The sequence below is a fragment of the Arvicanthis niloticus genome, chromosome 2 (assembly GCF_011762505.2).
Source record: "Arvicanthis niloticus isolate mArvNil1 chromosome 2, mArvNil1.pat.X, whole genome shotgun sequence".
NCBI classification, from domain to species: domain Eukaryota; kingdom Metazoa; phylum Chordata; class Mammalia; order Rodentia; family Muridae; genus Arvicanthis; species Arvicanthis niloticus.
The window spans coordinates 3,140,819-3,153,020 of NC_047659.1; the positions used below are offsets into that span (position 1 = coordinate 3,140,819).

At 40.7% G+C, this 12,202-nt stretch overlaps 1 protein-coding gene across 1 annotated transcript in view; it reads right to left on the reverse strand.

Annotated features, from left to right (window-relative positions):
- Positions 1 to 393: 393 nt before the first annotated feature.
- Positions 394 to 12,202, reverse strand: part of LOC117702796 (uncharacterized) — a 32,963-nt gene continuing 21,154 nt past the window's right edge. Inside the window, exons 6-8 of the mRNA XM_076928209.1 lie at positions 3,416 to 3,588; positions 2,970 to 3,009; positions 394 to 450 (exon numbers count right to left, since the gene is read on the reverse strand). Coding sequence (XP_076784324.1) covers positions 394 to 450; positions 2,970 to 3,009; positions 3,416 to 3,588 — 270 coding nt within the window. The remainder of the gene's footprint in view (positions 451 to 2,969; positions 3,010 to 3,415; positions 3,589 to 12,202) is intronic.

The following is a 12,202-nucleotide window of genomic DNA, read 5'->3' on the forward strand; positions in this document are numbered from 1 at the left end:
ACTGTGCTAGAGTTAAACTAAAATGACACACTTCTTCAATAGTCCATATATAATGAATTGAAAAATAACTGTGTAGCAATGTGTGAATAGAGCACTGTATAGCGGCCTTCTAGAAAACCTAGCCACCATTCAAGTGAAGGCTGCTATTATATCTGGAGTGCAGGAACCTGCCTGTGTTTCTCTTGTGAAACCCTCAATCTGTGAATTCCCAGAGAATCCATCTCCCAGGAAATCTATGCTCACTGAAGAGATACTATAATCAGCAAAGGTGTGCAGTATATAAATCTGCCCAAGGGAAAGTATTGAAATGTAAAAGAGATATTAATGAAAAAAGAAAGGATACCACTATATTTATAGCTTCTCTAGTATTATTTGTGGGGAGACTGTGGACCCCTACTTCTTGTTCTGTGGCTTGTCCTGCAGGGCAGTAAACAGGGTCCAGGAGATAACCTGAAAGAGAGAATGGGAGAAAACAGCCAAATGCAAAGGAAGATATTCCTCTAGTCTGATCAAATCCTAATTTTTACTTTTTTACACACAGTGGTTATAAACACATAAAGGCAGAATGTGGGAAAGGGGAAGACACAGGACTGTAGTTTTTCAGGGGGAGTACAGGGTATCAGCTGGGTAAAGGTTCAGGGAACAGGCAACTATGACCGTCTATATTCACTTGTCCTTATCTAAGTTGGTACTATATAACAAGTCTACCTATCTGTAGGAAGCCGCTGTTCACGGTGGTATAATCCACCATTCCAAGATGGCGCTGGCCTCATGTCTTCTCCAGAAGTAAACAATTAACTGCGCAGCTGCAAAGGCAGAAAGCACGCCAAAGTCACTGCCAATCCCAAGGCATAATATTGGGTGGTGAGCGAACAGCCAATCAGAAGTGAATACATCACTCTAGGGTGTATCTAAGTGGTGCCCCTTCCTGCTCTTTCCATCTTTCCACTTTACCGTGACAAGAAGTAAAGTCCTCGTTTTGCAGTAACTACCCGAATACTGTCTCTCCTGTTTCTCTTCCATGGGCATGGGGCGACACGGGAGGCACGCGTTATACCTATCCATAATGTATATGACTATCTAGGCTGGTAAATTTCCACCAAGACTACTTGTTTACAAGATCTTATAGCCATCTGTTCAGTGTTTGTCCACAGAAACCAGGACTTTGTGTTAGCAGGCTGACTTAGACCTATGGCTGATTTTAGGCCTTCAGTGTATAAGCAAGGCTGCCCCTGAAATCTCCTCCCTTCTCCAAGTATAGAAAGACCATGGCAATTCCAATGTTGCAAAGGCAGGGATAGAGGCCTGACCTCCACTAATTAATGAGGACCCTGTAATGGCTCTGATCCTCCTGTCAATGTCCAATGAGGCATGAGGGCCAGACCCATCCCGATGTCTTTTTCCTGGAGAAGGGATACTTTTGACATTAAACCTTATGCAATCAGGCTTGTCCCTCAGGGAACCCAAAAATATATTTTAATTTTTATTTATATTCCCTTGCAGTGCTTAGCCTCGAAAGCTATGCAAGAGTTTAGATCACCGGCCAGAGGGGGTTCTGGGTGGCCCCTCTCTGCCTTTTCTAGAGGTGGGAGTCCCCTCTTTTAGGTTGAGTAGAGAATACCCTGGATAGTGCAACAACCTTGTCCTGTGTCTCATGGTCTTCCATAGCTAACTCATGATAATGTACGGGTTTTGCTATCAAATTATCTACCTGTTGTTTCGAAAGGTTAGTCAGCCTATGTAAGGCCCAGAAACCAAAAGGAACAAGTAAAAGTATCCCAACTACTGGTCTTAAAATGAAAAGAAATACAGTTAACAGTCATGGAGGGGTTGAAAACCAATTCTTGTACCAGACCTCATCTTTGTCCCTCATGTTCTCTTTAACCATCCCTGTCTTCATCTATGTAAAAGCAACATTTTTCTTTAAGGGCTGTACACAGTCTAGACCACTTCACAGTCTTTTCTATTATAAAAGAGTAAACTCTAATTCACTAAACTCTAATTCACACAGCCAGCTTCAGAATGCAAGAGCCAGGAATGAACTCTCCAGCAGCACTCACAAAAAACATGACTGACAAGCTGCTATTCAGGCTCTGTCATTGTGTCCCTAGACCTACATAGTGTAGAAGTGACTGACCATCTTGGGATACAAGGAAAAGGAAAAAGAACCAAAGACTCCCAAAGACAATAATTAGAACTATTCATTTGGCATTTTCCCTTGTCTCTCAACCTTGAAAATTGCTTCCTGCCTGAGATTCCCATAAAGCAAGTGAGCAATGGCCCTTTATTTCCTCCTTGTAAGATCCATGCTACTGTAAAGAGAATATACCGCATGGCATTCCTGTAACTTAGTGGCATGTAGGTGCTTGAAGTGTGATCGGTCTATCTCCCTCATGAACTGCAGATTCATGCAGAGCAGTAGCATTTGCTTACCAAACCTCATGAAAGAGGCTACTTGCATAGAATGTAAATGATTAAATGAAGAATTAAATGAGACATAGGTGAGTAGCAGGATAAGTCTGTGGACAGATACATGGGTTTGTCCATGTTTATGGTTAGACATGAGGGCAATCGGACCCTGATGTCACACCCTACCTGCTGCTGCTTGGCAGAAGATCATAGATCTTCTTGTTGGCCTCCGCACAGAGCTGCACTGTTTCCTCACAGCACACTTGCTGTTCAGTCTGCTCCCCCAGTAGCTTTCTGTTCTTATTCCACTACATCTTTACTTTGTGCTTCAGCTGAGTACACTCACTCAGGAGACGGCAGTGCCTGCTGCTGAACAAACAACCGAAAACCACAATTTCCTGCCAACTTCAATTTGCCCAGCACTCCTCCAAGTACTATCCTCCTTGCAAGGACCCTGATCCACAGACAGCTGCAGACTAGGGGCCACAGTTTACTCGTGGACACCAAATAAAAGCCTGTCAAATCCAGAGACCAGCCACATTCCACAAGGCTCAAAGTACTTCAAGGAAGAGACCATCGTCCACATGGGTGCTTATATGTCTGTGGTATTAGAAAACCATCAGCAGTTAGAGGACAAATCCCCTCTGAGAGTGGATAGGAGTTTCAAATATATGCAAACTTTCCATGTGTCTCATGGATCCCAGAACTATACATTTCGTGTCTGAGATCTAGAGGCTGAGGTTTGATTCATATTCCCATCATGGTGCAAATCTTTTCTATCTACAGAATCCTGAGTTGGGAAGAATAATGACTGGATTGTTTGAGACACTGTTCAAACCTAGGACAACTGAGTTCAAAGGGTACAAATCCAAGACCCTTGCCTAGAGGCAGGCCTCCTGTTAAAGGCAGACAGTATAGAATCAGAGCCCTGACATTTGTTTAAAGTCTTAGAAGGGCAGAACATCCTCTGCATAGTGGTGTGGTCTCAACTGTGTCAGTGACTCACCTGTAGGAATTGTTCTCTTCAATCAGCTTCTTGCAATTCTCTATGGCATCACACATCCTGCTGGTCATTTTCTGCATGTTCATCGTTGTCTTCTCATGTTGTAAATGAAGCATCCTGAATTTAATATTCAGCCTGTCATAGGGTTTGGACCAAGGTGAAAATTTCTCTATGAACTAAGGATTCAAGAATTACATGAATTCAGGCTGTATCCTGGACTACCCCAGCCTGGTATATGCCATACCCTTGCTACTTTGAACTGGGTTCTCTTGCTCCATAGTAAACTTATAATGCTGGGCAAGGAACAGCAGAGAATAGATGGGGAACAGATGGAGGTAGCTGACATTCAAGTGATCTCACAGTGGACCTCACAGAACAGAATAGTTCTTTAAGAAGTTTCCATGAGTCTGTGCCACAAGTTTCTGTAACAGACATCAATGATGTCTTCTCTTCTTTTTTTTTTAATTTGATACTTTATTTACATTTCACATGCTATCCTTTTTCCTGGATTCCCCTCTGAATACCCCCTATACCATTTTCCCAACCCTTTGCTTTTAAGTGTGTGTCCACTCCACCCACCCAACCACTCGTTTCTACTTACCATCCTGTGATTCTTCTCCACTGGGGCATTGAGCTTTCACAGGACCAAGGGCCTCTGCTCCCATTGGTGTTCCACAAGGCCATCCTCTGCTACATATGAAGATGGAGTCATTGCTCCCTCCATGTGTACACAGGTTTGTGGTTTAGTGTCTGGGAGCTATGGCTTCTGGTTGGTTCATATTTTTGCCTCTCCAATGGGGCTGCAAACCCCTTCAGCTCCCAGAGTACTTTCCCTAACACCTCCATTTGTGACCCCATTCTCAGTGCAATAGTTGGCTGCAAGTATCCTCCTCTGTATTTATCAGGCTCTGGCAGATCCTCTCAGGAGACAGCTATATCAGACTCCTGTCAGAAAGTGTTCTTGGCATCAACAATAGTGTCTGGGTGGGGAACTGTATGTGGGATGAATCCTCAGGTGGGGCAGTTCCTGGATGGCCTTTTCTTCAGTCTCCGCTCTACAATATTTCTCTGTCTCTCCTTCATGACTATTTTGTTCCCTCTTCTAAGAAGGACCAAAATATCCACATTTTGGTTTTCCTTCTTCTTGAGCTTCATCTGGTATTCGAATTATATCTTGGGTGTTCTGAGCATTGGTGATAATATCCATTGATCAGTGAGTGAATACCACATGTGATATTTGTGATTGGGTTACATCTCTCAGGATGACATTTTCTAGTTCCATCCATTTGCCTAAGAATTTCATGAAGTCATTGTTTTTAATAGCTGAGTAGTACTTCATTCTATCAATGTACCACATTTTCATTATCCATTCCTCTTTGAAGGGCATCTGGGTTCTTTCCAGATTCTGGATTTTATAAATAAGGCTGCTATGAACACAGTGGATCCTGTGTCCTTCTTCTGTGTTGGAGCATCTTTTTGGTATATGCCCAGTAGTGGTAAAGATGGATCCTCAGGTATTACTATGTCCAATTTTCTGAGGAACTGCCACTCTGATTTCCAGGGTTGTTGTAGCAGCTTATAAACTCACCAAAAATGGAGGAGTGTTCCTCTTTCTCTACATCCTTGCCAGCATCTGCTATCACCTTAGTTTTTGATCTTAGCCATTTTGGGTTTGAGGTGGAATCTGAGGGTTGTTTTGATTAGCAATTACCTGAGGACTAAGGACATTTGACATTCTTTTGTGGTTCTCAGTCAGCTGGTATTCTTCAATTGAGAATTCTTTGTTTAACTCTGTACCCCATTTATTAATATGGTTATTTGTTTCTTGATTCTAGCTTCTTGAGTTCTTTGTATTTATTGGATATTAGCCATCTTTTCAAATGTAGAGTTAGCAAAGATATTTTCCCCATCAATTGGTTGCATTTTTTTTTCCTATTAACAGTGTCCTTTGGCTTACAGAAGTTTTGCAGTTTTATGAGGTCTCATTTTTCAATTCTTGATCTTAGTGCATTACCAGTGGTGTTCTGTTCAGGACTTGTGTATTATATTGAATAGGTAGGGAGAGAGGGCAGCTTTGTCAAGTCTCTGATTTTAGTGGTATTGCTTCAAGGTTCTCTTCATGTAGTTTAATGTTGGCTACTGGTTTGCTGTATAGTGCTTTTAGTCGGTTTAGGTATGGGCCTTGATTCCTGATTTTTCCAAGACTTTTATAATGAAGGAGATTTGGCTTTGTCACATGCTTTCTCAGCATCTAATGAAATGATCATGTGATTTTTATTCTTTGAGTTTGTTTAAAGAGGATTATATTGATGGATTTCCATATATTGAACCATCCCTGCATCTCTGGTATGAAGCCTATTGATCTTTATGGATCAAGTTGTTTTGATGAGTTTTTGGATTTGGCTTGCAAGAATTTTATTGAATATGTTTGCATGGATATTCATAAGTGAAATTGGTCTGAAGTTCTCTATCTTGGTTGGATCTTTGTGTGGTTTAGGTCCATCCCATCCATATTTTCCAGTGTTGTTGATTACAGGATTTTGTAGTAGAATTTGATCACTGTTTTTGGACTTCCTAGCCACCTACTGACTGACCTGGGTGCTCTTTTCATATTTTTTTACAATGCAATCCATTCAAAGTTTCTCGATAATGACTGTGGGTCACATTTCTTTCCTTCTGTTCAAATCAAACTCATCTGTGGCAGGTTTTGTGAGCAGACTATGATGGATCAACTTGAAGTTAGCTAGAGGTTTTGTTAGGAGATGTTCATGAATGATTGCTGTTGCATGGTCCAGCTTTGCTGTACAGAGATTGTAACTTCCATTTAGAATTACATATCTCAGGATCAAAAAGTTTTGAAGGGGGAAATAATTTGTAAGCCAGGGCAGGAGAGCCTGGCTGAATCTAAGAACCTTGTAGACAGCATGGAAAACCCAGTAACTCTTCCTGAAGCTGAAAGATTGCTGAAAGAAACCAGTCTTCTCTTTTGCCTCTCTGGGTAATGAAGGGATGTGTGTGTGTGCATTTGTGTGTGTGTGTGTGTTTGCCTGTGTTTCTGCCTTTCTGTGTGTGCGTGCAACTTTTTTTTGTATGTGTGTGTGTTGTTTGTGCTTCTATTTGTGGTGTGATTTTATGTATTCATGTGGGTGTATGAGTATGGATGTGAGCCTCTCAGTATGTGTGTCTGTATGTTTGTAAATGTATGTGTATATCTGCATGTGCACATATGGCCATGTGTGTAGATCTTTGTACAATATTGTCTGTGTTTATGAGCACACATACATTCATATATATGTGCTTACCCAGGTATGATTGAACATCTGTGTACTCATGCTGAGCATATGTGAAGGGTAGTTTCCTGTATGGGCTTTTGTGGGTGTGGTTGCTTGTATGTATGAATGTGTGTGTATGTGTGTCTGGCTGGCTGCCTGGTTGTCTATTTGTCTGTGTTTGTATCTGAGTTCTCATAAACATGTTTGTGTTTTCCTGCATATGTGTGTATGGTCACTTGGTCATGGAAGGAACATCTTTAGCAAAGATTGCACCCAACTTAGATGAGAAAGTGCTATGGTCGCTCAGGTTCTTACCACTCTGTATCCATCGAACATTGCATGAAGCCTCCCAACTTTTTGCATGTCCACCTTGGAACAAAGGAGCAAAAAGTCTGTAGTTGTAAATATAAAAGTTCTCAGGAGTTTATAGAGGCAAAAAACTATTCATCCACAATAAAATCATTTGGTGGAAACCAAAGGAATGGGGTACATGAAAGTTAGTAGGCTGCTGTGGCAAATCAAGGTGCCAGGGAGACAGAAAGGCTGGCTGGGCAGTTGTGTCCCTTCTCTGTCCAGGGTGAATGATAACAGCTCACTGGAAGGTCAGGGGTTTACTGTTTCTCCCCTACAGCCTGTTTTCTTCTCATCCTCAATGCTAGCTAGCATTTTCTTTCCACCTTTGCCTAACACTGGCTCAGTTATCCTTGGTTGTGGAACTTGGCCTGAATTTTGTTCTTTGAGACATTCTGAAAAGCAGTGTGCTTGCAGCTGCTTCCAACAGAAGCAGAATTCCCACAGCCATGGTGAGGTGTGAGAACAGGTCTGTCTCAGTGCAGTGCAGCCCACTTATGCTCATGATACACTACAGCTCTGTTTCTGCAGCAATCAGTAGCTCCTTTTATCCCAACCTTGTTCACACTGTGTTAAAATTGACTTCATGGAAATTTGGGGGAGATGAGGACCCTTCAGATATTGCTGTTGGCAGTGCATGATAGAGCCCTGCCAGAAGTCATGTACCATTCTTCAGAAAGTTGAACTGCAGTCTCTGGGTTACCCAGTGATTCCAGAATGAGAATTGGCTGTCCACAGAAAAACTAGGGGACATTTGTGTTTTAGCAGTATTCCTTAGAGCAGCCCCAAACTGAGTCTATCTAAATGTTCATCAGTCAAAGAATGAAAATGTACAGTGTGGTCCAGCCCTTCCATGGAATATATTGTAGTATGAAATCATACATCATTTGGCCATGAGATCATCAGCCTTCTGTTAGCCAATCAAATCCCTGATACAATCACCTCATAGGAATTAAAGATTTTGTATGAAGATTTTCTAGTTTCCTGACATCATTGCTTTGTGCATTAAGTAAAGCATTCTATGGTTAAGAGAGCTCGTTTTGGAGAAAAAAAATGTTTATCTTGAAGCAACAGGGAAGCAGTGGGTGAGAGCAAGGGGCTGGGTCTTTCTGGGGAACCAAGCCTTTTCTATACAGCCTGGAGAACTTACTAAGTGGGCTTTGCTACAAGGACAAGGACTTCCAAGCGTCACCTTGTCTGTGCACTTTGCCAGAGTTCTTTATCTCCTCTACACACTATGTTCTTTCTCCATGCAACAGAAGTTAACTTTCTTTTCTACAGTAGTACAGGTTATTGCCACTTGCATTTGCATTAATTGGGAAACTAAACAGGTGACAGTGTGCTTGCATGTGTTCACACATGTACTTGTGTATGTTCACGAGTGTGTATGTATCTGTGCACATGTATGTGTGTGCACACAAAAACACACAAATGCTTATAACCCTCCACCAAATCACAATTATCTATTGAACAAGAGCAGGAAAGACTTAAGGAATGCCTGTAGTTCTTGCTGAAGCTGAAGGAGTTAGTCACCTACTCAAAAGACTTGGCAGTAGAACTGCAGCATCCCTTCAATGTCTTCCAAATGAACTTAAGAGCTCAGGCTGGGAGGAGGGGTAAAACCAATTAGGTCCCCTGTATTTTTGAACTTTTGGGGTTTCTTATCATTTGCATGGTTCTCAGCTGTGCATATGTTGTGGATAATCCAGCATGGTATACTGTGATGCTATCATGATGCTACCCTGACAGAGTAAACACCACTAGCATCATATTATCTCTTCTGATCTGTGTTGAAGTGGTTCCCATATTATTATATTATTATTATTATATTATTCACAAGTGTTGCTGAAGATAATGTAGGTTAGAGGTGAGGACAGTTCCTCTCTCGTTGTATTAGTCATTTGCTCTTCCAAAGGCAAACAACTGGAGATTCTCCAGTTTCACAGCTTGTGTGAAGTGACTTGCCAAGAACCATGCAGGAGGAAGGACAAAAGACTTAAAATTTATGGAATGCAGCCCATGGGTTACCACAGCCACAGGGGTAGGATTGGTGTGGCATGGCCATGAAGACTCTGTATCCTGAGGAGAGTATGCTGTTATGAAGTACTGCTCTGATTCCTGCCCTTACATTCCCTCTTAATCTATGAGTTATTTGTAAACATTAGGGGTATTTCCTGTACCCCACCTGATAGTATCTCTGGCATTCACAATATTAATGCTTGATTTCTATCAGACATTGCTGGTGGAGCACATCATGATTCAGTCCCCACCCTAAAGAAAATGTAGATTGTCAACAATGATCACCACACTTAAAAAATATTTGGAACAGTAAAGTCTTTACTGAAGGTCTGTAGCCATGTTTTTTACTACTGGCTCTAATGTAAAAAACCTTAGGGAACACTATGAAGATCACAAAGCCATACTTTTATTAGTTAAAGCTCTGGACCTTTCTGTGTTCAGAGAACAAAACCATGGTAGCACTGGCTTACAGGACCCTCACTGAGGGTGGAAAGTGGTTAATTGATTACTTATACCCTTATTTTGACTTCAGCTTCCTGATATGGTTTACTAAGAATTGCTAATGAGTAGATATGCATTTTGAGGATTTAAGGTAGATATGACTGATTATTATATAAATGTTTATATTTGTGATTCTTTTAAGAATTTTACAAGATTACTTTAAAGATAAATAATAAAACAATTACGTCTTTTTTTATAAATGCCAATTCCTACCTTCCAGCAAGGGAAATGAGCTGAGAAACTTACTGTTCTTACTTACATTTTGTGAATCTATAATAAGATGCTTGGTTATGGATGTACGTGGGTTTATAAGAATAGCTTTGTTTTTTTAACCTTAATACATAATGTTATTCCCTTTAATGCTAATGATGTATTAACACATTGTTTTTTATCATAATCATTTATTGCAAGGAAACTGAAACATATTCACATTTAATTGTATACTGCTTGAAAGAGTTTGCTGGGATATATAAATGATGGATGAAAGAATAAAGCATGGTGTGGTGTGGCTGGAGAACTGTGTCTTCCATCCATAGACTATGTGTGTCCATGTAAAGGTTGTGTTAAAGGGGATTAGATCATTGTTCCTACTCTCCACCAGTTGTGGTTACTGATATATGTATATATGTGTGGAATATTTGGAACCTGCTTTTGGAGCTTTGCTCTAATGTTTCAGTGTGTGAATATAGACATGTCTATCTGTAGGTCTGTATACATGTGTGTGTGTGTGTGTGTGTGTGTGTGTGCATGTGTATCCATGCATGTATAATTGCATGTATAAACTTATTAGATTCTGCCCTTTGCTTCATTCATTCATTCACTCATTCATTCAGTGTGTGTGTGCGTGTGCATGCGTGTGTATTTGTGTGTATATGTGAATTTTCTCTATTTCCTTTTTTCACTTGCCCCAAGGAGTTAAAAAACATCATAGATTATGCACTGGTCACAGGGTGTTATTACCAGTAAATTAGATTTTCTGACCTCAGGAAAAAAGTCTGTTGAGTAACATGTTTAATCACTGGTTGCCTTTGGCAGCAGACCCCATTAGTATCTGAAGCTACCCCAGTCAACAGCTCTATCATTTACAGCTAATGGCTGCCTGTTTCTATTTACCCGTTACTAGGATGCTAAAACTAGAGTCATTGGCATTGACTGGTCCTGGAAAGTATTTAGAGAGTACATCAGACTCACATTTGACCTCTTTGGACAGAAGGTAATCCCATGGAAATTTTGGATCTTGAATTAGCACACAGGCATGAAAGTATTGGCTGAAAAATCACACAATGGTCAACATATTTACAGGAATACCCTGCTGAAGATATAATCTTTCCTCACAGAGCAGCTAGCAAATGTTTTATATATTATGCCAGAAGAAATATATTATCAATAAATTATCAATAAATTATCAAAAAGCATCCCTTAGGTCAATAAAGTGTATTCAATGATAAACCCTGTAGGAACAAACAATTATTTGGCTGGGAAATTTCAGGTAACTCCCTGACACTCATGGGCTATATTGAGTATTGTGAGATAATGTGAAATCAGCTTAAAGGCATGTGCACAGCTGGCACCATTCCAAAAGTATCCAGAACCAGCATGATGAACTACATTCAGGGCAAAGATGGTGCCTCCCAGACCCAGAAATTCTGATGAGATCCAGCTAAGAATAAAGGAATCATATATGGGATTCACTTGTGAATCTCGTGACAGTACAACTGGACAACAACAACAAACATGACCTTCAGGGAGAACGACCTGAGCTTTCAACCAGTGTTGTACCTGCAGCTGATGAGATTCATACATGAGCCTCAGATGGCCAAAATATCAATGTGAAAGACAAATTCAACTTCTCAGATTAATCAATATTGCTGAATCTTGTTGGAAAAACAGAACCTAAGGACACTACAAATTATTGACCATGCAGTCATGAATCCCACTGGAGAGAATAATGATCAGTAGTATGTGGTTAATCTGAACCACAAGGATGTGTGCAAATGGTCTAAGTTGGGGGTGATGTGGTGTGCTAATAAAGTGTATAACAGAGGAGGTTATGCTCTCTTTCAAGATGGGTGCTCCTAAACTTATGGAGCATGACATACTGTGGACTCTTCTACATACTTGCTGTCCATTGTGTGTGGCATGAAGGATGTGTCCAGGATATGAAGTGCATCATCCACAATTAAGTTAAACCCAGTGTCACAGACAGAACTTGGAATTTCTGTTCCACTCTTAAAACGCCTTTGATAAATGATGACATATTAGAGTTTCAGAGGGATCATCTGAAAAGTGTAACTGTAAAACTTTCTGTGAAATAGCATTTCAGAGAATTCTACTGCTGCAACTGTTTAACTGCCATTATTCATTTCTCAATGTTATAGGTCAGGACCAAGACATTATTAGACATACCTGTGTGGGGACAGTAAGAGCTGCTATCATACTTCAAGCCGAGAACCTAAGAAACTTCACGATTTGCAACTAATGTAAAAAGTGCCTACTTGGGAATGAACAAAGCTGTAATTCATTAGGTTCAGCAGCCATTTCACAGCCAAGGAAGAAATATCATATCCAAGTCAGTGCTGCTGTGTGCAGTATGTGTCAGAAAAACAGGAGGGGAGCTATGGGTAAGCAGGACAAAGCATGAAGAATA